The sequence below is a fragment of the Dermochelys coriacea genome, chromosome 14 (assembly GCF_009764565.3).
Source record: "Dermochelys coriacea isolate rDerCor1 chromosome 14, rDerCor1.pri.v4, whole genome shotgun sequence".
NCBI lineage: Eukaryota > Metazoa > Chordata > Testudines > Dermochelyidae > Dermochelys > Dermochelys coriacea.
In genome coordinates, this window is record NC_050081.1 from 16,781,117 (window position 1) to 16,807,632 (window position 26,516).

Here is a 26,516-nt window from a genome sequence, read left to right on the forward strand (position 1 = left end):
AAATGAAGAGGCTTATCCAAAGCCCATCGAAAGATGCCCATTGTCCTCAGAGGGCTTTCAATCGGCTCCCAGGTGCACCAGTCAGCTACAGAGCAGTTAACTAAGCTTCCTCAGGGCTAGATTCTGCCACCTTTCCTCACTGAGGATAGTAAAACCTAGCTCTTATGTAGCACTTATCAGTAGATTTCAAAGCACTTCACAGATGGAGAAACTGAGGTACAGAGAGGGGAAGTGACTTGCCCAAAGTCACCCAAGCAGACTAGTGAGCGAGCCAGCAGAACTCGGGTCTCCCGAGTCTGAGTTCACATGCTGCCCATTGGCAGTGGTATTGATTGAGAGCAGAGCAAGAACCTCCTCAGTCTGAATAAAAGTGTCAGGATCTTTAGTTCTGTTGCATGTGATATACTCACCACACAGGAAAGAAAAAAAAAGCACCACCATAGTTATTCACAGCGGCAAAATTTAATGGCAAATCACCTTTTTCTCCTTTATTACATCTTAATTAGCCAAACAAAAAAAAAATTTGCAGGTAAAAAAAAAAGTCACACAGCACTTTATACATATATGGTAAGCAACCCAGCATTCACATCTGCACGTGAACAACACACCTCTAAGCATGGCCTCAGTAATAGTTCCATTGTTTGTTTTTAAATACTGTACAGAATCAAGGCTACAAACTGATTTTGTAATATTTCTTCCCTGCCCCACCCCAGCACTTAAAACAGTTACAGGCTGTTCTTATTTGTACATTGCAGCGTCAAGTAGCCAGTTTTAAGGCTAACAATATGCATCATGCTTTGGCTTTGTGTTTTTTTAATTTATTTTTTTTTTAAAGGTTTTGCCTTTTTAAATTTTGTTTTTAACCTTTAAATATTACATACGTACACCAAAAAAAATTACATAGCTGCAGTGTGCTCAACAGCAATCTCAGACCCGGAGCTTCACATGATCAAAAGCTTAGAAACTTGTAACCTCTGTGCGCATCTCAGTTAGGGACAGACAGCTCTGAAGAGCTAGGAAAGCTCCTGCAATGCTATTAAGGGACAGGAGAGCCTCCCCAAGGCCAATAAGCAAGAGCTTTCTCGGTTGAAAACTCCAGGATCCCGTACAAAGCTCTTGGTTATGATCAGAGAGGCAGACTTCTTGGGAGGGGGAAGGAATCATCTGGCATACAGTCAGGCTGGCTCTCACAATGGCACCTCTTCTCCCAGCACCTTCCTCAAAGCAGATCAGCTCCTACAGCTGGCTTTTGCTGTGGCTACTCTAGTCCCCTCCACCCTTCCAGGAGAAGATAAAAAGAAACAACTAGAGAGAGAGAGTGTGAGTGAGAGGGTGTTGTGTGGGTGGGCAATGCTAGAGACCCCCAGGAACGTGAGCAGATTCTGTTCTCTACTTGTGTCTTTCTAATAAGCAGCTTGTCAACTCCTCCTCCCCCATCCCTTTGCAGAGAGAGGAATGAAGTGACACACCAAAGGAAATGAGTCTAAGTCATAGTCTGGCCTTCAGTACAGTGAGTAAGGTGTCTAGCAATGTGTGGAACAACCCCCTGCACCAGATGCCTCACTCACCCCCAAAGGACAATGTCAGTTAGCATCCCACCCCTGCCCTTTTACACTGGAGTCGGTTTTCTTGCTCATGAAATGCTGGCTAACATAGAGGATAGCAGGAACTACTGCACCAGCCTCAGCCCCAGCCCCACAATGCTACTGCCGCTCAAGACCAACATGTGGCCTCCCCCACAGCTCTCAATTCCAGACCTGCGGCTCTCTGGAGCAATCGTGGCACCTCGTGAGAAGGATTCTGCAGTGCTAACGTGGAGACCAGAGTCAGTGTGTGAGAGACCCAGCCCCAGTGGCACCCTTTTCCAGGGGGCAAGTCCAACCGCAGGTTGGGTACAGTCAATGGGACCAGGAGACAGCCCTTATCAAATTTCTTCCAGTGGATAATGGGCAGTTGAGCACCAAACCCATCCAGGCAGCTGGGAGCACTTTGCAAACAGGTGAGACAGCCTGCTGACACTTCCGCCCTCAGCTTTGAATTTAGAACCCCAACAGCCGCCGGCTCTGGCAGGGGTAGCGGTGGTGGGAGAGCTGGCGAGGAAGAATTGGTTTGGTTTCCTGTGAGGAATTAGCCTCGTTCACTAGCCCGCTGAATGACAAGCCTAGTTATTCCTTCCATGTGGAAACCTGGCTTCACTAGCTCATTTCATCAGCTGGGAAGGACACAGCTGGGCTGCCTCTGTGGCAGAAAATGGGCATCAGCGTGGATGGGAGCTTGTTATCACGCTCGACTCCTGACAAATCTAGCAGGGCTTGATCGGGGGGTCTCCAGCAGTGCACAGAAAGCCCTGAAAGCAAGCTGCAGACATCCTGAATAGGATGCCCCCAGATAATCACTGCTTTCATCATACCCCCTTCAAAGTACGCAGTGTAAACCCCTCTCCACTAACGCACACGTCTCACTAGCCGTTTCCTATAGCTACCCGGCAGCACCGTCGATGGGATTAAGGATGTATATGCAAGGTCTCCGATGCTGCTGGCTTCTGGACTGTGCAGGGCTGGGGATGAGCAGTGGCTCACACAGTGAAAGCTGTGTTTGTTAAAGAAGCAGAGTCCGTGCTACTGCGGCAGGAGTGAAGTCACACCCCGACAGGTGCAGGTCTATACTTGCTGAGCTAGCCTCAGGAACAGCTGCAGCCTGAGAAATTTATCAAGAGCTGAAGTGGTGCAGAAGCATCAGCAGCACTAGGTTTAACATCCACACAGAAGCTATATCATCTACCCTAGATCTACCTTTGCTGCTGATCAATTGGACTTGAGCTGAAGCAGTGCACATGGGGCTCCCAGGCTCCTGCTGGATGTAATAGTGCCAGCCGGAAGCTGACTTGTCTAAGTTTGCAAAGTGCAAGCAGGTCTGGCGAGGATGGGGAGTGGAAATGTGTTTACTATTTTGGAGACATTACTTCCAGAAGAGAGATCAGAGGGCTAGGACCACAGGGAAACCCCAGGGTATTGCCCAGGGCTGAACAGGAACCTGTCTAGCATTTCATCTCTGTACCGTAAGTACCAAACAAAGGAGTGGGTGAGCTGAGAATCTGTCTGTGACCAGCTATGGGAAGGCACCCCCGTAGGGAGCAGGAGACTTAGATGCAACCAGAATCTAATGTCTAAGTATTCTCAAGCTGGAACAGACTTCAAGAAAGCCATAAGACGTGGTAGTGAAGGGAAATGGAAGGACACGGCCTCTCAGCATCGGATACCACAGTAACCGTACCTTTAGGGCTGAATCCCAAATGGAACGTTGGGGTCAGACATGGCAGCCAGGGGGTGGAGCCCACTTTGCACAGAGAGGTGCCCGGGGACGGAAGAGCACAGAGGGTCCCAGCTGCAAGACTGCTTTGGAAGGCTCAACTCCTTACACTTCAGGATCAAACGAGCATGAGGAACGGGGGAGGGGTTGGGGGAAAGCAAAGAGCGAGGAATGAGCTATTTGGGCTACTGCCTTCTTTATAAAACACACCAAACTGGGGAAGAGAGCCGGGAACGAGCAATGCCAGTTTATTGGGAACAGCGTTTGCTGATTTCCTTGCCGCTTTCCCTTTCTCTCCTGCATCTGTCTGCCCCTAACCCGATGTTTCACTTGTCCTCTCTCCACTCAGGGATATTGGCCTCTACTAAGGCAGCCCGGTACTGCTGCAAGACACCACGAATGCTTTTAATGAACCCCTTGGACAGGGGGAAGAGGGGAAAGCCGATGTCAGGGTAACCACTCTTCTCGGGGAGGAAACTCCTGTAGCTCTTTCTCCTTTTCTTTGGTTTCACACTAGGCTGCGAGGCAGAGTCCTGCGCGGCTTTACACTCGTCCGTTAGGTCTCTCGCCAGGGTGAGCCCTCTGGCGTGGCCCGTGCTCTCGGAGTCTGAATACTGATGGCCGTCGCTGGCCGCGAGCGTCGAGGCTCCACATCCAGAGTCTTCCAGCTCCTCCTTTCCTTCTAGTGCCAGGTCGGAAAATTCCGCCGCCGCTGTGGCCCCCAGCTCCTGCTCCAAGGGGCTACTGTACTCGCCCTGAAATCCCCTGCTGTCAACCGGGCTCTCGGCCAGGGTGTCACACACAGAAAGGAGGGAGGAGGAATCAGCCTCACTGGGGTGCTCGTGGCTCCTTTCCACCAGCTCGTTGGTCTCTAGCCAAGACTCTATCCGGTAAACCAGGCGCCAGCCGTTGCAGCGGAAGTGCTCGTGGATCTCGTGCTCGAAGACCTCCACCGGTTTGCGCAGCATCTGCATCATCGACTGGACCACACGGATCACAGCCATCTCGTTGTAGCAGCGGCTGTTCTCGTAGCCCTCCTGAAGGCCCCGGTCGCTATCAAACCCTGCCTCGTTGTAATAGGGCTCATTCACTAGGATCAGTCCTGGCAGAGAGAGGGAGAGCAAAGAGTTAAATGGAAACCTCACGCTGACCTGCGATCTACAGGGGGATCTGCTGGGCTCTGCCTTTGCTGACAGGTGCTGAGGCCTCACCTTCCCCACCAGGGAGCTCCCTCCAACTTGGGCTGCTGCCATATTGATCCCTGCAGCACAAAGATGGCAAGCAGGGGTGCAGGCAGAGGGAGCAACAGAGCAAGGTTGCCATGCTGGACTGGTAACATGAGGTAATCTGGGCAGGTGCATGTCTAGCGGCTGCACCAGCATTTCATCCAGCCTCTGACTCTGCTTGGGACACTTGTGAGAACAGGTCTGGTGGCCTCCTGGCAGGGGCCGGTGGTCATTTTTCAGACTACAGGAACACCTCCCAGGTGGAGGCCACTCACTGTAGAGGCCTATGACTGGACTAGTAACAGGTACAGTTGCTAGCTCAGCACGGGGTGAGGGACAAGGTGCACTGCCAGGACAGAGGGGCACTGGAAGAGTGAGTGAAGGGGGAAATATTTCACAGGCCTTGCCTGCGCTGTGGTTAGCGGCCCACTTTTCAGGGCCAAACACTATGAAAAAAGTGTTGTAACAGAATCAAGCCATTCCTTAAAGTGACACCCAAAGCTGCTTTTAGAGCCGACTGGACCACATTTACTTTTGTCCTTTTCCTTTCCAGCCACTGTCTCTGGCACAGCCGCGGGCAAGCCACCCACACAGAGTTCTCTCCGGTTGACATTTTAGGCTGGTTGTTCTGCCTGGGTATGATGTTGACATGGTCAATGCCACCCTGCTGGCAATGCCCCCGACTGCTTTAATGCTCCTGACGGTGGGGTCATGACATTTCTCCCATGACCAGGCAACAGAAGGGAGAGGTCTGAGGCTGAGCTCTCAGCATTAACAAATCTCTCTGGTAATCCAGAGAAGTTTGCAAGAAGAAGTTGATATTTTATCCTCTAAATGGGGATTATCGGTTCTGTAGACAAGAAACAGCCTCTCTGTTCTGGGAAGAGACACCCCGAGGGCTGAGAGATCAAATACCATAGACCAAATACTACCAAGTTCAAGCCTGGCCTTTCTGGACAGCAGACTGCTCGCTACAGAGTTTCCAAGCAGGGTTTAGCATTACCGGCTGTCTTGGTCAGGCAAGTCAGTGCTGCAGGGCTTGGGCACACCTGTGCTTCCTTTCAAAAGCCCACAGAGCAGTTTAGGAACCAGTGTAAACACAACTGATGTGTGCAAAAATAAACCAGATGCTAACGAGGCTGGTGTCTCACTGCCTATAAAGAGAAGGACCCAGTCTCAGCAGCAACCTCAGGACCTTTCTCTTAGGAGCTTTTTTAGGCATTAGCAGCTGGCTGGAGATGGCTGTGGTTCACCTTCCCAGGCACAGAGCAACAAGCAAAAGGCTAGTGAGGCCTGCTCTTGCAGAGAGGGGAAAGGGGTGAGGGAAAGTTACAGGGAGGAAAGGCAGCCAAGAACAGAGGGATGGGTAAGTGCTTGCCCCTGCTGCTTTGAGATGGGAAAGTGTGCTCCTTCACACAGCCCAGCAAGGCAAGTGGGGGGGCCCCCCAGTGTCCCTCCACGCTCCACCGGCTCTGCAGCTGCATTTACCTTGGATGGAGATGAGCACCTGGAGAAGGCTGGATTTGCTGGTCCACCTTTCTGTGCCCTAGAACACACACAGAAGTTATCACAGACAGCTTGTCATGAGCAACAGCGAACGCAGCATCTGTCCTGGTCAGCATTTAAACACAGAAAACAAGGGAGGCGACAGCCTTCAGACTGCAGCTAATAGTGACCAAGGCGCACGCCAACATTTGCTGCCTGGGCCCGACTCCAGCTGCGTTTGTGCGCATCTATTTTAAAGGTCTGTGGGTACAATTCAGGCTTGGGTACAATTATGGGCTTACTGCACTGGTTTCAGGCTGGGCATGGCCTGGGCAGATACTGTGGAAGCTTGTACACCTTAATCCAGGTATGTGGCACCTGCCTCACTGCTCCAGAACTGGGGTCTCAGGTGGGGCCCGCTCCAGCCCTGCTGATTGTGTCAATAGGTGGATATTTATTGTGGTGCCCAAACAGGAATGAGAGACCCTCCCACCCCACAAAGTCATTCATCACTACCCACAACCTCCCTTGAACCTAGCTGTCCAGAAGCAAAGAGTGAGGGTTCTCTCAACTCACTGTGCCCCTACGTCTTTGCTAAGCCTGTTTCCAGCATACCTTGGCTGCTCACCACAGAGAAGGCAAAAAAAAAAGCCAGAAAGACCAAGTCCCAAAGGGTAGGAGAATGATCCCTCTTCACACTGTGATCCCTGTGCACACCCTCAGCTCTGATCAGCCCTGACAGGGGCTTGTCGCTAATACTAGCCAGTCCACAGCTCATCTTCCAGGGACAAACGTGAGTTTTGAGACACTTTCAAAACCTCTCTCAAACACTACCCTTTGGCTCTGTCTACTCCATCCATCTATCCAGAATTCAAACCCAAACTATCAGGCCTGGTTCAAGCCCAACGCAGACAGGGCCAGCACAAAGCTTGGACTCTCATTCCCCAGTTTGCTCTCTGAACTGGAAAACTGTCAGGCCTCTGGGGCCAGCGGGAAGCAGCAAACACCACTGCCTAGTTGTGGAAGTCTGGCTCCGTTTAAAAGCCATGTGCTGTGCAAAGGGATTGAAGACAGCATTACCTTTCCTATCCAGGTTCCCAGAAGGCTGACGCAAACCTTGCCATTGTCATACAGGTTGGGGTTCAGTCTTCCGCTGCACTGGGAGAGGTAGCGGAAGAGAGGGGGGGACAGCTGGGTAGATGTTGGGTAACTGGATATCGAACAAGAAGAGGCCATCTTCGTAAGGAGTGCGTGTGGGTCCTTTAATAAGTGCTGAGAAGAGATCCTGTGAAGAGAGGAGATGTGAGCACAAATAGGCAAGGGCTAGAGTGAAAGCCAGGGCTGCCCTCTGTCCAAGGAAAAGAGAGGCAAGCCCTGGTAACAAGGCAGATCTGAATTTGGGGGGGTGGGGGAGGAAGAGATAGAGGCTTTAATTAGCTTAACACTAACTGGGAACTTGGAAGAACTAGCTCAAGCCTTGCAGATCTCCTGCGGCTGCTAGCTTTGGTCTGTGCTCTTTCACTCGAGAGAGACTGAACTTCACCCACCACACTTCTACCCTGCAGGCCCAGATGAGTAAACAGGATTTCAGAGGGGGCTGGTGCAGGGACTGGCTATGCCCACTGCCTTGTTGGCTCTCCACCCCCACTCACGCTCCCTGCTTAGCCTAATTACACAACCCAGGTTTATTTGGTGAAGTAATTCTAGTATCAGATTCCCACATACTCATTGTTTATTACCAGGGTTCTTGGAAATGTAAAGGGAGCCAATTTACTGTAATTATAAAATTTCAGGACAAGGGTAGATGCCTTGACAGCTCAGAATAGGGGATTAAGACTGGAACCCTCCTGAGCCTTAACTCTCAGGTTAAGCCCAGTCACCATGCTAACACACAAACAGACTGGAGCACACGACTTGCCATTCTGTCTTCAAACGTCTTGACCATGATGCCATCAGGCAGAGAGGTCGCCAGCAATGCCATTTCTTTCCTCACTGTGCTGAAGAACTTCTTGGCTTCTGGTGGCTGGAACTCCATTTCTTAAAGGCATGGTATCTAAGGAGCGAGGGGCGTATAACCCAACAGATTACAGAAAACCCTCCTCCAAAATCAAACACCTTCAAAGGGAAGTTTTTTCCCTTCTCAACAATTGCGCCCAGTATTGTGGGGAGGAGAGAGAGAGAGAGAGAGAGACACTGGTCAGTGAAGCTGGAGAAACATGGCTGTATGTTATTTGAGATCTCAAGCCACGAGTTAGCAGCAAGGCTCTAAACGCAACTACGCTGGGACCACATCTGGGTAGAATTTACACCTCAGCCGAAGCGCTATGTTAATAGCTCTTTCTCCACAGCTACAGGCTCAAAGCAGAGGTTGGTACGTTTTCCCAGCTGACCTGTCCAGGTTTGCCAGATATCTAAAGCTGTGCTGTCACCGAGGCACCACAGAACCAGGCACTCTTGTTTATTTCTGGCAGGTGAAAGTTGGTTTGTGTCAACAAGGCCACTGCGCTCAGAGGAGGCACAATCGATACAAGAACATCATTTGCATTCTGCCTCTCACCCTCCAGCCCTCCACTTTCCCCCAGTCAAGAAAAGCTCGTTTCAAACTCAGTTGCAACAAGGTGTTTCATGCTGGTAGGTTGTGATTGCAATAGCCCTTAGCAAAGCTGGAGTGCCAATCTTGATGCAAGGGATTCCTACAACGCACACTGCTGCAGCACGTCCAAGTCAGAACAGCCAAAAGGGGAAAGAAAGGGAACCTGTACCACAGCCACATCACATGTGACAGTGCTCTGAGCCATGCAAGACATCAGGTTCATTCCCAGACCAGACCCTCTATGGATAGGAGCCCTCTTTAATGCCCCTTCCCAAGTGACTTAGGAGTTCCAGTGGGTAACGCCTCTCCCCTTCTCCTAGAAGCAGGGCCGTTGAGAGGGGGGAGTGATTGCAGGGGACTCCTGCTGGGTACAGAAGTCTCAATGGGGAAGGCAGTGGAAGAGTTTAGTCCAGCCCCAAGGTGCCACACTCACCTGGGGCATATTTCCAGCACAGAGAAGACCTCCCCCTTGGCACTTGTGAAGGTGACTCCAGGCTTGCCCTCCGCTCTGCTGGCAGAGCACTGGGGTCTCACTAGGCCACTCCGACCTCACTGGCGTCTGTGCCTCAGCTTTTTCTTCTGTCTTCTCCATCTCCACCAATAGCTTCCATCTTCTCTCCTCCACAATGGCAACGTTATCCAGGGTCTTCTTCAGATTCTCCTGCAGCTTTTTGATGTCGTACAAGAACTTCTTCTCCGGGTGGGCTTTTCGGGCTCTACTGTCGGCGAAGTGGGAGATCCCGTCAGCAGCTGCTCCACAGTCATGTTCTAAGGCTCTCTAAGATCTTGATGGCCTCCTTCAGCTCTCGGAAACTCTTTGGTGCTCCCTCTTTCCCAGCTTTCTCTGCAGTTAGATCAGCAACCGCCATTGCCACGGCAACCTGCACTTGTTCCTCTACCTTTTTCACCTCTTCCGCTACAGGCTCCTCAGGCTCCGGCTCTTCAGTTTTCGGGTGGCGTCTTCCATAAGGCCATTGTCCGTCTCCCAGCTATCGCTCTCATCCTCCCATTCATCGGAGGATGCCCCACTGGTGCTGCCATCTACGGAATCATAGTCCGATTCTTCAATCTCCGATTCTATGTTGTACAAGTGCTAAAGGAATCAAAACAAAGAAGTGAGGTGGTATAAGGCCGAAATTCAGATGCTTTATTTACGGTCATTTTGGATGGAGATAAATCAGTCTCTACTGTTAAAAGGAACGGACAGTTAGAGACAGTGATCCTAGCAACACCAAAATCTCCCCAAAAGGCAATTTTTTCTTATCTATGTAAGGTGATTCATCTGAGCTAAGTCCTGCACTTATGAAGCTCCGTGAGCTTGGTTCTGAATCAGCATTCCCCCCGCCCCCCAAACATAAGGTGTTTGGGAATAGCCGGGTCAGTTTTAAAAGAACCACAGCTGTTCCAAAGCTGGGGCTTCCATGCAGACCCAGAGGAGAGCATGCATGCTAGAACTGCAAGACTGAAGTCCCAGCTTTCTGAACCCCACACAAATTTTGCAGTTGTTAACATGTCAAATTTGTATTTGTTTTTGCAACAGAGCCAGCTGCTGTGTGAATACAAATGCCAGCTTGGCTGTGTCTGCATTCCATGCAGCTACAAACAATGCCTGAACTAGCTAGAATGCGCATGTTTCACTATCTTCTTGTGTGGCACATTGTAACTGCTATCGGCACTCTGCTATGAATAGTCTCCAACCACTGTACTTCACTGCCACTTTTTAAGGTTTAATTGGGACAAGGAAGCCTTACTAGGATTGCTGACGGGACTCTCTTATAAATTTGCTTTCTCCCTACCCCTCTTCACTACATGCCCTGAGAGTCCAGCTTCCTCAGACTCCATCACAATCTCTCCCTTCCATCCCCATTCTTGCAGTTCTAAATTTCAGGGGACTTTTGTGTGTGTTACATTTTTCAAAGACAGCCTTGCAAAGCAGACATGAAAATTTACCAACTTGGATACAAATTCGACTCATCTAGCCCTCCCTCCCCCCATCTGCCATGTGGGCAGGGGGAAACAAAACCTAATGGATAGCTCCAGGACAAGAATTAGTTTGTAAGATGTATTAAAGAGGTTTGTACGATGAGAAGTTTAATCCTGAACTTCTGAAAGTTCAAGTGATGTTGCATAAAACCTATACAACTCATAAAAAGAGAGAGACACTGATCACAGTAGCTAAAAGCCAGGCATGCAGATGTACAAGCTCTCCACACACAGAGCTCTGCCAAGGAGCCTCAAAATCCTCACCTGCACTAGCATAGTTATGCCAGTCGCAGGCCACTCAATAACTGATTGCCAGCTGCGATTAGATCCTGGGGAGCTAGACCAAGGCCACCAGACTTCCTGCCCTTGTGGCCTATCCCAAATCTGAGTTGAAAGGCTACTTTGTCAGCCCGTTATGCCATCTTCACCGTTATTTTTAGATCCACTGAAAGTGCCCAACCAGCTAGTCTCTGGCACACGCACAGAAACGAAAATTACAGTTCTCAACAGATAACTTAGGATCTCGACATTCACCAAAGTCCTGTAATTACATGTTCAGACAGAATCCAAGGGAACGGAGTGACACAGCTTGCTGCAGAGGCGTGGCGTGAGAGCAGCTCTTTGTGGAGCATACACCAGACCTTTGATTCTGCCTATGATCCGGTCACATGTGACAATGGGGGGAAGGGAGACAGCAGACTGCTTTGTAACATCCTCTTCCATTTCCATAGTGCAGGCATTGACCATTCTACTGTAATTAATGCAGAGCTGCTTGAGGTTTTTTTTTTTTGGGGGGGTTTATTTTAAGTCTTGATCATCAATGCTTTCTGCACATGAATGAGCTTTTGTAGCAAGAGGAGTGATGTGTTCTGTGCTGCTTGATAGGGGATGGTGTATGGGTGAGTTTTGCTGCTGACTGAAGGGGATGGTATTCTATTTCTTTAGAAGGTCTTTCTTCACTAAAAAAGACGAGGAGTGGAGAAACAGGACTAAAAGATAGGCAAAGACAGGCATTTCAAAGACAGTTCAAAGAACCTGGAAACAAAGATGTGGAAAACAAAGTAAAGTGGTTCATTAGGCAGTGGATTAATGCGTTGATGTTCTTGGTTTTTTGCACTGTGCTCATCTCTAACTGTTCATCTGGGGAGAGATTTGGGTTCGAGTCCTAGCTTATGTCACCATTAGCGGTACTAGTCCGGAACTTTCCACACATCAAGTACTACCATCTAATTTAGTGCACTAGCTCGGCATGGTTAGAGCTAAATAGCAGGGGTTTCAGGTCAGACTGTGATGCATTAGCCAAAACAGAGTGGTGACTGAGCTAGAGTAGCAGGGGAGGCTGTAGGTCAGGAGTGAGGGTCACTCGCAGATCTCTGCAGACAGAATTTTCTCACGCAATAATTGCATGGAAGCCCCATGACTGGATTACTGGGGTGCTGCAGGTCAGGAAGGAGGGTCATTGGTAGAACTGTGTGCATATAGTGGGGGGGTGGGAATTTGTCTCTATAGTAACAATCTAGACAACATCTTCTCAACACTCAGGAGCTGTGAAAAGACGTTATCAAATTCAGAGTTAGTTTTCAAGAAAAGGGAGGAGACCAAACAAGACCAAGCACTTGTATGTCTAGGATTACAGGAGTGGGAAATCCCCCATCAGACAGGAGTGAAGTAAAAGGAGGAGGAGGAAATACTATGAGATTCAGTTACACAAGCTCCAGCAGTATCTTGCATCCTTGATCAAGAACATTACATGTCATTAAACTGAGTTACAGAAAGTACTGTGGCCCCACTGACAGACAGGAGCACCTTACCTGAGGCAGAATAATGGTCTTGGAGTTATCAGCCCAGACTACTTCCACTTTACTGCTGACATCAACACGAGCCACCTGTCCTACCGAGGGCTATGGGCACAAGAGCAGCAACAAAATATCAGGTTTCAGAGTAGCAGCCGTGTTAGTCTGTATTCGCAAAAAGAAAGGAGGTACTCTCTCAAGTACAGAGAATGAAGACTTTGAGAAATAGCTTTTCTCCAGGTAACTGAGTCATGTAAACATGGATCGAGTCCAAAGACAAGCTTTGGCATGTCTCACGCAGTGAGACCATGGGCTTGCAGCAGGAGCAACAGGCTGCGGAGATTCTATTTAGTGGGAAATGTTTCCATGAAAGACTACCTTGGACACTACAGAAGTCACCACCTAGGAAACGGTGAACCATATTATATGATTACTTCTGACCAACATCAACATTCTAAAGCTCCAACCTGTGAGTATGGAAGCAGTTTTGATTGCTTAGATGGCTTATAATGGGATCCTACCACCATTTGTTTGACTTAGGGTGCCATCTAGTGATAGTTCTAAGAATTTTGATTTTGAGCCAGCTCAGTTGAAGGAAGACACCGACTTTGCAGTTTGTTCCTGGAGCCCAGCACTTCTGTGAGAGCTAGGGCATGGATATGAAGGGCATGCCTAGGCTGACGCAATCGGGGTAGAGAGGCTCGCACTAGTGCTCTAAAAACAGCTGCGTAGACAGTGCTTTGAAGTTGCAGCTCAGGCTGGCCCTCAAGCTCTGAGGTTGAAACGCCAAACATGCCGCCTTTGACTTTTTAAACCCCACGTTTAGTGCATTCAGAATAAATAGCTTCTTAAGCAGGAATAAAGTTTACACAGGCCATGTGAGCAGCTTTAGGCGTGTATATCATGCTTCTGGAGCTTAGACATGCTACTGCTACTTGGCCTATCAGAGAGCTGAGACGTCTTCCTACACGTCTACCCTGCAGACCTCTGTTAGCGTAAGAGAGTCACTTCTAGGGTCTGCAAGACCTACAGCCTTAAGGAGATCCACTACTGGTGAACAGCTCACATTCTTTGCAAATAGGGACGGTCCCCCTCAGACCTCTCTGACTCAATCCAATTTAAACATGTAAATCCAGTTTATAACAATAACGACCTATTCTCAAAGCAAACAAATGTCACTAGCTGTAGACAAACTGAACTTCAATCTCCTGTTTGGGGCCGCCCTGGACTTTCCATCTTAGAAGTTATACTAAAAACCCGACTTGGGATCCCTAACCAGATACTTGTTGGATTTAAATGAAGGCAAACAAATTGCATTCTCCATTTTTGGTTCCAGTTGCCTCAACTTTCAGGGCAGGTTTAATCCCTTTTCACCCTGGCAAAGAAGATTTCAGTGTGACCTCGGTTAAAATCTGAGATTGTGCCTACTTAGGCCTCCAGGTTTGCATCTTCATCCCAGTGCCCTTTGACTCTGTCCAAGGTGGACAAGTGTCTTGTACACATGGGACCTTTCAGGCTAAGCTGCGGGCAGAAAATACAGCAGTATCAGGCAACACGAGAGGCTGGGATTTTCAAAGAAGATTGTGGGCACTAGGTACCCAAATGGGACTGGGGAATCCAACTCTCTTAGGACCCTTAGGACATCCCAGCTAAGATGACTGCAGGCTGCTTTGGGACACATGAGCATGGCTGAAACTCACCTCATCTTCCTTGGCCAACACTCTTCCTCGCATTGCCAATGCGAATCACAATGTCGGTGGTTCGGAAGCGGAAGTCAGGGTGATCGGCAATATCATACACACTCACATCCTCCTCCTCTCCCATCAGCTGGCATTGGAGAGAACACACACGTGCACGGGTTAGCTCCAAACTACTGAACTGATATCTCGATTCGGCTTTGGACACTTAAAATGCTTCCTGCATCTGCAGTTTGGTTCCCAGCTCCCGTGGCCACTTGACATCTTGTGACCATGCGCTGCTAAAACAGCTGGTGCTTGCTGCTGTGCTCTGCTCTGCTATTTGATATTACATGTGTCACCTCAGAAAAGGTGTAAGGGGTAAATTAGCATCCTGTCTTTTCATCCAGTTCATCCTCACCTTTTCTCTTAGGTTTTACACTACATGAATCATGAGCCAATGGGAACCACTGTACACCCCCTGTGAACATCCAGCTCTCTCAAAAACAGCTAAAAGGTGAGCTGAGCAGAACCAGAGAGGATTTATTTTGGATAAAGGTTCCATGATATCCAAACCATCACAGCTGGTAGGAGGGTTGGATAAAGGCTCATGACTTAATAGGAAATAGCATCCCCCTGGCCAAAGCGGATCACCTTTGCTTTCGCTCAGAGAAAAGTGCCACTATTTACTGGAATTAGGAATTAGTATTAGACACAGGAATGTGTCTCTGGGGCAGCCTAGGTTATGTCTACACTACAAATGACTTTGGTATAACTTCTGTCATTCGGGGTGTGACTAAGTCACATAAGCTAAACCTGAGCAAAGTTAGTTATACCGACGTAAGCGAAGGTGTGGAGAGTGCTTCTCCCAGAGCTTCTCCCGCCAATCCAGCTACTGCCACTCATGGAGGCAGGAGATATTAAGCTGCCCCTAGAGTTCTCTCCCGTCAGCTTAGAGCACTTTCACCAGAAGCACTACAGCGGTGCAGCTGCGCCGCTGTAAGTGATGTTGCATAGACATAGCCTGAGATTTTATTCTAAGCATGAACTAGCCCTGGTCACTTATACCACATGCACCACCCTGCCGGGGGTGGGGGGAGAACGGGACAACAACAAAGGAAGAGTGCGCCATGGCCCCTCTAAACCTGGCTCACTCTTCCAACTTGCCCACAGCCTAACAGGAGCCGGCAAGATGAAATGCTCCGAGCTCCTGGACTTGGTGGGGGAGGAGGATGGTGGTCTGTAAATGGGAGTGAAGGGTCAAGAGCACTCATGGGGTTTCAGACGACCACTGAGCGATGGGCTTCTCTGCCAACTAGTAGAGGTGGAAAAAGTCAGAGGCCCAGCACCAAAGCTTTGAGAAATCAGCTGTGGTTGCTTGTTTCAGCACCAGCCCCCTCTCCTGGCCAAAGGCAGAAATTCATAGATAACCAAAAGGAAAAAAAAAAACAAAACAAAACCACAGCTGCTCCAGGATGATGGGGTGTGCAAATCTTTGAACAGTCTGCTCTGTGCCAGGTCACCATCCGGAGAAACACAGGCTACGTCTACACTGCGTGGCTTCCTTTTGGTGGTGACGTGTAGAGTATACACTAGCAGCGTGGACAGTGAGTCACAGCTCAGGCGAAGCAGAACACAGAACACCTGAAGGGATGGGTATGTACTGAGCACATACCCTACATGGCGCTCTACTCACCCAAGCACTACCTTCCGCCTATGCTGCTATTTTCAGTCCATGTAGCATCCCACTGCTGGCGCCTCCCCCACTGCAGGGTCAGGGCTCTGCCAGCTCCCTGCGGGGGGAACTGTGAAGCCTTTCCCCTCTGCAGAGCCTTTCACTGACACGTGTAGTGACACCTCCAGCGTGGACGTGGCCTGCTTTTCACGGCTGCGTGTAGCTACACATACACTTTGCGCTGCCTCAAGAGGTGTGCAGGGTAGACATAGCCACAGAAAAAAAATGTCACCATAACCAATTTGACACCAGAGCAGTAACATGCCCTACTTTGCTAATCCCAAAGGTGACTTATTTCAGGGCGGAAGCATACAGAGTAGCGCTGTGTGTACTTCACTCCTCTCGGAAAGCCCCAACCAGGAGGGGCAGGCTGCTTCACCTACCTCAACATCGTCTCCGCTGGCCTTCAGCTTGAACCACTTTACCACACAGGTGCGGCCAATGTGGTCGCCTGACTGCACCACTCCGTACACAGCAGGGTCCTGGGAGGTCTGAGCTTTTGGTCAGGGTGGAAGGGAGGAAAATATTCAAGTGAAAAGCTGGACCAACAGTGACTGTTCTCATCTCTTTAGTCTGATCAATAAGCTTTGTTTGATCTTTCTGGCAGCAGCACCAGGGGAAGTCACCTCTGGCTTCACTGTGAGGCATTACAGCCCAGCAGCTCTGCCCGAGACAGGGAAATCAGGAGAATGGATCTTGTTACATTGCAGCTAGGGTTGCCAACTGTCAAATTGTGAACCCATCCTTCACCTGTGTGCAATGCCAGGATGAAAGCAACAATGGAGCTGGGGTGTTTTGAACAAGTAAGGAAAGAATCGTATAATTTAAAGGGCCATCTAGCTAGAGTGTGGGAAGAGAGATCCCGGATGGGCACACTTGTCTTTGGGGACTTGCAAGTGCCAGATCAGTGGCCACTTCACCTTGATGCTCTGCTCTCTACACTATTCAATGAAGAGCCAAGAGTCCACTTCAAGTGTGGGTACTGATGGCCAAGAGGGCTGCCTGGGATGGCCGTAGCTACAAGGCGTCTCTTCCTCCATGATTGTGATTTCCCACAACGGCTATGTTCCACTGGAACAATGAACCGTCAGTCAATAAAGGGAGACCTGTGTGCAGGGAACACCCTTTCACAGAAGCTGGACTTGGACTGCATCTGCCATCAGTGCCTTCCATGTAAAACTGACTGGCATAAACCTCCCCAGTGGGCTTTAAGCAGTTGATTCCTCTCTCTTTCCAGGTTATAAAGAGCTTTGCCTGCAGCAGGTTGTAGGGTTTTCTGGATGGCGTTTGGCAGGGAAGGGAGGTGAAGGAGGAAGCAGGAATTCCTAGAAATTTGTCAGACAAAACTAGAACCTGGGCCTGACAATTTACTAGACATTAGTGAGCTCTAGATGCTTGTTTCTCCTATGCAACTTTGAAAGTCTAAGCCTCAATCTCTTGCTTCCACAAGCAATGCCTAACCAATAAGGCCACAGGATCTTTCAGCCCAAGGAACGGGCTCCCTGATGAGGTAACAATGGCTAGAGGCTACAAATCTGCGGAAATCAGCTTTATATCCACGGATCATTTTTGCAGATCACAGATCGGCTGCCGATTCAAAGTTAGTATCCGCGCAGGGCTCTAACAATGACGACTGGTAAAAGTGAGCACAACACTCATCTCTGACTTAGCTGTCCAACTATATATAATATAATACAACAATCAGAAACAATCCCTTGCCCCCAAACAAAAGCCCTACAATTAGAACAATTTACTCCTACCTATGGGGGGAAGAGGGTGAAGATGATTAAAAGGTTGTTTTTGTTTTGTTTTTTTGTTTTTGTTTTTTAAGAAGAACTCTGAGGCTCTGCCATACTGTGCACATCACTGTCTGAAGAAATAGATTAGATGAGGCCTTGAACTGCTGCTAGGGAAGAGGGAGATACATGCAGTAGTTTAAAGCTAGGCCAAGTGCCATTTGTCCTTCACATTTATGAGCACTAAACTCTTGCAGATAGTTGTGTCTCTTAGAATCGTTACTTAGCTCCTAAGCCTTTGGAAAGTCAGAAGTAAGACGCTCACATACTTTTGGTATGATTTGCTTCTTGTGAGGAAAGGGGAAGAAAAAGGCCACTTTTAATCACAGAAAACTCTTTAGGTAAATATAGTAGCGTGAGAATCTTGTTGGGAATGGCATCCAGGTGAAGCTAAACTGTGTGCGATTCATTCCTTCCATTGCTCTGGTGCCAGGGCAGGCAAGTAAAAAGGGTGTCCTCAGATCAAGAGAGATCCTTTAAGGTTCCCAGGGAACAGGGAGGTTGGTTGTGTGCTAACAGAAGGCTGGCAAATCCAACTAATCCTCAACTATTTCACACAGGTTCAGCCCGATATAATAAAAGTCCTTTAAAGCCTACAAACTATGTATATGTAGAGTTACCTGAGCCATATTTAAGTGCTTGTTTCTTACTACACGTTTGCACTTAAATAGAAGGGGTGCAATAACTGATTTTATATTAGAAAACAAAAAGCAAAAGGATAGCACTGGAGTGCAAAGGATGGTCTCATGGCAAAATTACAGGCTAGGGAGTCTGGAGATTTGGGTTCTATTCCCACCTCTATCACTGACTCAGTGTGTGACCTTGGACAGGTCACTTAAGCTCTGTGCCTCAGCATCCCAGACTGTAGAACATGGACACTACTCTGCCCACCTCCCAAAGGGCTTGTGAGACTAGACTCATCAATCTACTCTGAAAGTGCTTTTCAGATCCGAAAGTCATTGGATCTTTTGGGGTAAGTGTTATTGATTTTAACTGCTCAGACGCCTGCATCATCATATGCACCAAACCAAATAGACAAACCAAAATAGGCAAATGCAAAGCTCTTATTCCTTGTAACAAAAATGATGATTTGCTTTTTCCCCCCCAGAGCATATTTTTCACCCAGTACCTCTTTTGTCCACCACAAAGTCCCCAGGGCAAAACTCATTGTTGTCCAGATGATGGACTGGAAACAACTCGTTGGAGCGAATATTGGTCTCCACAGTGCCATCCTGCCACATCACATCAGCCGAAGTCATCGTGGTCACCACTTCTACAGCAACTCTGAACGTAAAAGAGAGAGCTTTAATGAAGATGCCACCTGTGGAGAGCAGAAGAAAATAAGCAGACCCCTCTGCCAGCAGACTTTACCCATTTTGGGGGCTTGCCCCAACACAAGAAGCCAAAGCTAAGTGCACAGAGCAACGGTAGGAAAATCTGGGCTGCCAAGCACTCTAAGTTCAAAAGGGTACCCATGTTTCACACCTGGCAGCATTAAGTCAAGAGATGGGATTTTAAGGTCAAGAACCAATACTCAGGCTGAATGGGTTCAGATATGCCTGTAGGCCAGAGCGGGCAAATGTTTTGCCCTGAGGGCTGCATCGTTTTGGAAATTGTATGGAGGGCCTCCCCAAACAGCCAGGCGAGGCCCGGCCCCCGCCCCGGATTCCCACCCACCCTGGCTTGATGCCCCCCTGCACCACGGACTCCTGCTCCATCCACTCCACCCCACCCCCCCAACTGCCCCCTGCCACCCCATTCAACCCCTCCTCTCATTCCTGATTGTCCCCCCGTGACCCTTGCCCCATCCAAATCCCACCCCCCCAGACTCCTGCCCCATTCACCCCCCCTTCCCTGTCTCTTGACTGCCCCCCGCCACCCCATTCAACCCCTCCTCTCATTCCTGATTTGCCCCCCCCCCCAGGACCCCTGCCCCATCCAACCACCCCTTCTCCTTGACTGCCCCTGGAACCCCTGTCCCTGACTGCCCCCACCACCTGACCCAACCCCCCCCCCGCTCCTGACTGCCCTCCCTGGGACCCCTGCCACGTCCAACCACCCCTTCTCCTTGTCCTGACTGCCACCCCACCCAACCCCCCCTTCCTTCCTGACTGCCCCCCTAGGACTCCTACCCCTATTCAAGCCCCCTGTTCCCCACCCTCTGGCTGCCCCGACCCTTGTCCATGCCCCTCCCTGAACTCCCCTGCCCTCTAATCCAACTCCCCCAGCTCCCTGCCCCCTTACGCGCTGCCTGGAGCACCACTGGCTGGAGCCCGTCTGGGGCCAGCCATGCTACCACGCAGCACAGGGTCAGGCCGGGCTCTGCAGCTGAGTTGCCCCAGGAGCTCACAGCCACCCACAGCATTGCGCTGGCAGCGAGGTGAGGCTGCGGGGGAGAGGGGACAATGGGGGAGAGGACAGGGACTAGCCTCCTAGGCCAGGAGCTCAAGGGCCTGGCAGGAGGGTCCTGTGGGCCAGATGTGGCCTGCAGACTGTAGTTCACCCACCTCTGCTGTAGGCCCATCTATGGGGCAGATTTTCAGTCACTACAGATCTGAATTGTTACTTTTTTTCCTTTGTAAGTCTATATTTCAGGAACTTTTACATGTCAGGAAGTAAATGCCACACATTTCACACTCACAGGAGCAAATTTACAGGGATACCAGAGCACATGAAGCTGCACCTGGCTGGAAGAGGGGCGAGATGGGGGACTTCAGCAGAAAAAAAAATCTTAGGTTCCAAAGGCTTGAAGTGCCTCCTGTCTGGAGCTCTGCTGAAAGTTCTGAGAAATCTTTGAAGCTGGGGCCATGGGGATGAAAAGGAAGACTAAAGCTGCATATTATATCTCAGCCCTTTGGAGACAGGTTTGACACTACCTCTTCCTTTGAAGAGCAGAATGGTGTTCAGTTTAAAGACAACAAAAACTTTACTTCCTGGCCACTCTCACATATGATCACCTCTACTAAACAAAGACAAACCCTAGCATAGAACAATCCTGGTTTTGGCACAAGGGTCTCATCTTCCTGCCCCCTCTCATTTTTAAGCCTCCTAATCACATGTACCGTTCCCACCGCCAATCCAGAAGCATTTGCTACAGTCCACAGTTTTCCTAAGCTCGAATAATAGAATATCAGGGTTGGAAGGGACCTCAGGAGGTCATCTAGTCCAATCCCCTGCTCAAAGCAGAACCAATCCCCAACTAAATCATCCCAGCCAGGGCTTTGTCAGGCCTGACCTTAAAATCCTCAAAGGAAGGAGATTCCACCACCGCCCTAGGTAACACATTCCAGTGCTTCACCACCCTCCTAGCGAAAAAGTTTTTCTTAATATCCAACCTAACTTCCTACACTGCAACTTGAGACCATTACTCCTTGTTCAGTCATCTGCTACCATTGAGAACAGTTTAAATCCATCCTCTTTGAAACCTCCTTTCAGATAGTTGAAAGCAGCTATCAAATCCCCCTTCATTCTTCTCTTCTGCAGACTAAACAATTCCAGTTCCCTCAGCCTCTCCTCGTAAATCATGTATTTCAGTCCCCTAATCATTTTTGTTGCTCTCCGCTGGACGTTTTCCAATTTTTCCCACATCCTTCTTGTAGTGTGGGGCCCAAAACTGGACACAGTACTCCAGATGAGGCCTCACTAATGTCAAATAGAGGGGAACGATCACGTCCCTCGATCTGCTGGCAATGCCCCTACTTATACAACCCAAAATGCTGTAGCCTTCTTGGCCACAAGGGCCCACTGTTGACTCGTATCCAGCTTCTCGTCCACTGTAACTCCTAATTTTTTTTGCAGAATTGCTGCCTAGCCATTTGGTCCCTAGTCTGTAGCAGTGCATGGGATTCTTCCACCCTAAATACACTCATGGGTGCACATACTGCCATACAAAGAACCACACTGAACAGCATTCCTGATTTGGATCAGGTTAGCAGAATCTATGGAGCAAAGGTGCCAAGCTATTTTTGCTAGGGGCTATACTCAGACCTTTCATAAAAAATTAAATTAGTGACCAAGCTACTGGATATTTACATTTAATATGCCCTAACTGAAACCTTTGTTGAAGAAGAATTAAGAATGAAAGCAAGTTCCAATAGGATCCAGTGAACATCCCCAGAAGTTACACTTCACAAAAATTCTACAAGTTAATCCTCTCCCGGCAAACACTAGTGAGAGCCTGAAAATGAACAGTTAAGGGATCCAGCCAAGTTCCCATTGCCCTAGAATCACTCAATCATCCCATCAAGCCTTAACTCTTCCCCCATTTTGTTCAGTAACGGCAATACGCTACTGAATCTATACTGTTGAGGAGATTAGGTTTATTCATTCTTAACATACAAAATCTCTTGCAAGTAGTATAGAAAGATGGGCAGTTTCCCAGTTTCTCCTTGCTTCCGGACCCTGTGGCTGGGCAAGCACCTCTTTTTTCCCCTCAGGGGAAGCGGTACAGCACCTCTTTATAGCACTATTATAACAAACCCTTAGTTAGCCCCATCCATGCCTCCCACAGTGCATGGTACACTCAATCACATGCTATTTTTCAGATGCATCTTTATGGCTTTTGAACATCTCTCCTTATTAAAGCCATTAAAAGTATGGAGATACTAGAAGCTGTAATGGGCAAATACATACAATAAGATTTCCTTTTTTTTTTAAGAGATTCAACAGCAGAACTTCTCAGAAAAATTCTACCATGGGAGGAGATATGTTGGCATGTGACACTTCAGGGGGACTTGTATCTTTATGGGGAAGTTGGAGGGTCAGAGTTGAGAGGAAGGTTTATAATGTGAAAACAGTTTTAACCTCTTTAAATGAGTCAATCACTATTTGAAATGAAAGGAGATGGCAATGGAATCCCTTAGTGGCAACCCCAAAAAAATGTACCAGAGCTTCAGGTGCCGCCACAATAAAGCCATTCCCATTTAACAAACTAAGCTAATGTTACAGGCTGTATTGCTTTCATGCAGTTAGAGGCATCCATGTGGCTGACCCATCAGATCTGGTACTTCCAGCTGCATCGAGCCAATTCAATATGTACATTCCATTCACTTCACCCTTTCCAACAGTATTTCAGCTGTTGTGCCTACAAAGTCTCAGTTTTCTGTCTGGTTATTCAAGCAATAGGCACCAAGGGCATTTCTTGGTGGTTAATGACCAGCTGCCATATAACCCTTGTAAGTGCTATCTGGAGTTTCATGTGCTACAAAAAGTAACTTTTTACACTCTTGATGTCATGTCTTCAAAGAGCCTTAAGGACTATGTTCTCTATCTTTGCCTTGCAATAGACCCATCTGTCCTCAGCTTAGGTAAAAACAGGTCCCTGTCCACTGCCTTCTTCATGTCAGCTGCAATCAGCTATCAAAGCTGCCCATCTGGGACCCCCTTCAATTGCATCAGAAAGACAGAAGTTGTGTGCATGAGGGAAATAGAGGCTACATACTTATTGATGCTGTTTCCAGAAAATCCTACTCCTTTCTGGTGCCTTTCATCTTGCCCACTTTAATACTGCTCCCCTGAGCTCCAATGCTTTTGGACGTTTCTCCCAAGCTTTGGGAAAGTATTCCAGAGCGACAATGCTCCACTTATACTGAAGCAAATGGAGATAATCGAATGAACAGTGACTGAAGTATACTGTTTCCCACATTACTTCTATGCTACTGGATCTCCCTCATCCTCACAGCTCACTTACTCCTCTCCGAAAAGGTTTAAGAGTAGCAGCCGTGTTAGTCTGTATTCGCAAAAAGAAAAGGAGTACTTGTGGCACCTTAGAGACTAACAAATTTATTAGAGCATAAGCTTTCGTGAGCTACAGCTCTGCATCCGATGAAGTGAGCTGTAGCTCACGAAAGCTTATGCTCTAATAAATTTGTTAGTCTCTAAGGTGCCACAAGTACTCCTTTCCTCTCTGAAAAGATTCTCATCTAAGTATCTACATTTACTGCCACAAAGGGGCATTTGAAGCATGGGTTATGCTAACTCCCTGGATGCTGACAGACTTATTTCCCCAGAGCTCTCGTGCTGTGGTTTTTTAATTTTTTTATATGAATTTGGTACTAGTGAAAAATGCTAATTCAACAGTCCTGAGACTGCAGCACGGGTATAGTACGTGACAATGTACCTCAGTGCTGTTCTAGAGGGATCATTTAAGAGTGACTGGACAGAGTTCAGTCTCCATCTCCATCCCTCCTTGCTGAACTGCCAATAAGGGCATCATTTAATGTTGTACTTAGACAAAGCTCTTTGGAACAGTATCACCTCTGCACGCACAGCAGCAGGTACCATGAGGGCCTGCGCTTAGTTGGGGCCTCTAGGTACTACTGGAATCTGACTATCAATTTAATGTGATGTGGACACCTTCCCATCAGCAGGGGGATTGAAACCAAACATTTCACAAAGGGCCCTGGGACAGCCATTAGAAGGTAACAGCTGTTCGTTATTCCAGAGCCATGCTCTCAGGCGACATGCAAAAGGACACTCAGCTGGAGCTCCGTTCTTACCCGAACTTGGGTTTGCATTTGAGAATTCAGAGAAGGGAAGGTTTAGCAAGGTGATTGACTGGGGACAGAAATCTGAACCTACCTGTCTCCTGGTTTAAACTCCCTGGAGATCTTAGTCTTCTTCTTCTTATGCTTCCGCTTCAAGTTTTTGATAGAGAGGGGAATACTCTTCTTGCGCCCTATGCCGCTGCCACTCTGGGAAGAGGCAGTGGAGCTCGCTGAAGAGGTCACAGAGCTGGTGTCATCTGTGTCATCGGCTGCCTCATCATCAGCATCTTGTTCCATTGACTGGAGCCTGTAGTCAGGTGACCCATCACCTTTCAGCAGGAAAGGTGGCAGCTGCTGTCGTCCAGATGCTGCACAAGAAGTCTCCTTTCCCATTTCTTCAGGCTGCTCCTCCTTTAACTCCCCCAGGTTTAGTGTGCCATTGGCAGAGTCCACTAGTTCACATTTGGATCTGGTTTTAAGTTCTTCCGATTTTTGGTCAGCAGCTGCAGTAGACTCTCCATCGGGCGGTTCATTGGTACCCTGAGAATCTGGGGTGCATGACATGATCTTCACGATCTGCTTTTTCAGCAATCTCCTCACCTAGAGAGAGCAATGCTGGCCAGTAAATAAAACTGGAGTCTGGGTGCCTGGACACACAGCAAACATATTACATGGCCAATAGGAGGGACTATGTACAGACTAGAATGTGACCCTCTTTGGCCCTTTTCACACTCCACCTATCTCGGAGCATTTTAGAAAGCCATGAGCTATTGCTAATGGAGTTACCGTGCGAACACAGGCAGCAGCCAGGGAGAATATAAATGGTTTTACAAAGAGCAGGGGATGTTGGCTAGGGCACTGTGTAATTAACTTTTGACATGACACTGCAAGAGTCCAGTGGAAAAATCCAGGTCTGATGGCTCTTTAATAAAACTATATTCAGTTTATATAGTGCCTTTTATTACGAAGGATCCTCAGACACTTTACAAAATTAACTAAATGGAATGTACAAAGCTACACAGGTGGCTCATCTCCTTGCCACTGAAATGCAGCTGCGCTTGGGTGGTACATGGCACTTGTTTGCCAACACAAGACAGTTCAGCACAGGAAATGAATGCTTTCCCCAATGTGTTACTGTACTGGAAATTTAAGTGAACAGAATAAGACTCTGCTAGGAAATCAAGTTTAACATCCCTACAGTATGCAATAATATGGGTTCTTTATGGCTCAAGTGGTCAGGACTTCATTAGAGGTTCCATCTTTTCAGCATAATAAACACCACAGTTGTCCGCTGGCACTTTGCTATGGCAGTGGCTCTGTAGTGATGCAGAGAAAAGAATGCCACCAACTGTACGGCTAACCCCACTTCCTGCACCATGTAGATGTTCCCAGAGAGCCTCATCCAAGTAACTGATCCAGCCCAAACCTGCTCAGCTCTATGCGACAGGATCATTGCACAAGGTAACATGACTAAGCATTAACAAGCAGTTACACTTTACTGGGTCACGTTTCATATACCATATGACTTTTATGGGAAGATTTATGTTTGAAAAGGAGCATTTAAAATTCAGTCTACATGAATCCCAACTACTCAAGCAGATGTGTTTGAAATACAAGTCGTCCAAGTGCTCATCTCTCACACTGCCAGCTAAGCTAGCCCATCACTTTCCTGAGAACACACCTTCTTGGCGACTGATCCTTCCCCCAGAACACAGTTTCTCTCTGGGCATTCACAAGTGATTTTTGCAGGTTCCACTTTGGCAGGAAATACGTAGAGGCATCTTTCCCCGAGCTGCCTCTGTGCATGGTCGAAGCACCCCAGACGCTTTACTCTGTTAAGAGTGAGAAGATGAAAACCGTCACCTCCCCAGTCAGCCTCAGAGCAAGAGATAATGAACATCCTAGCGATGAGTAGCACCTCCACATAGGTAGCGGGTGCATATGCTGGTGCACACCAGTCCTGTACATACACTGATGTATGCGAGATCCATGTGGGTGGCACTAATTAAAATGGGACCAATTTTGCATTATAACTAACATTTCCCAGGAGACTAGAATTCTTTAGGTTAGTCTCTCTCATACGCACACAGAAATGTAAGGGAAGAGCTATATAGAGTATTTCCAGGCCACCTGGGAGGAGGAGAAGAGAGTAGCCACCTCCTCTACATACAAGGGCTAGTTACTCTTGTCAACCTCCCAGAGAGAATTGAAAATTTTGCTTTTTCTTTCCATAGGCTGAGAACTCCTGCTCCTGAAGCTACCTTCAGATGGGATTGCACTCCTCTGTTCTCCTACAGAGTTCCAAAACTAACCTACTCTCTTTCCTCACTTCAACCAAGTACCTTATGGCTAACACGCATACCCTGTGGCCTGCAAGGGGCATGAGTTGCTCTGCAACTCTGGCACTGCTCCTTGGCTGGCCAAGCAATATTAGC

At 48.4% G+C, this 26,516-nt stretch overlaps 1 protein-coding gene across 1 annotated transcript in view; it reads right to left on the reverse strand.

Moving 5' to 3' along the window:
* Nucleotides 1–446: 446 nt before the first annotated feature.
* The window catches only part of UBE2O (ubiquitin conjugating enzyme E2 O), a 92,036-nt gene continuing 65,966 nt past the window's right edge, over nt 447–26,516 (reverse strand). Inside the window, 18 exon segments of the mRNA XM_038372638.2 lie at nt 447–4,411; nt 6,024–6,081; nt 7,101–7,196; nt 7,198–7,305; nt 7,939–8,054; nt 8,057–8,073; nt 9,047–9,114; nt 9,116–9,312; nt 9,315–9,383; nt 9,386–9,571; nt 9,574–9,706; nt 12,408–12,497; nt 14,090–14,111; nt 14,113–14,216; nt 16,184–16,296; nt 18,726–18,880; nt 24,176–24,681; nt 25,763–25,913. Coding sequence (XP_038228566.1) covers nt 3,636–4,411; nt 6,024–6,081; nt 7,101–7,196; nt 7,198–7,305; nt 7,939–8,054; nt 8,057–8,073; nt 9,047–9,114; nt 9,116–9,312; nt 9,315–9,383; nt 9,386–9,571; nt 9,574–9,706; nt 12,408–12,497; nt 14,090–14,111; nt 14,113–14,216; nt 16,184–16,296; nt 18,726–18,880; nt 24,176–24,681; nt 25,763–25,913 — 2,965 coding nt within the window. The 3' untranslated portion in view covers nt 447–3,635.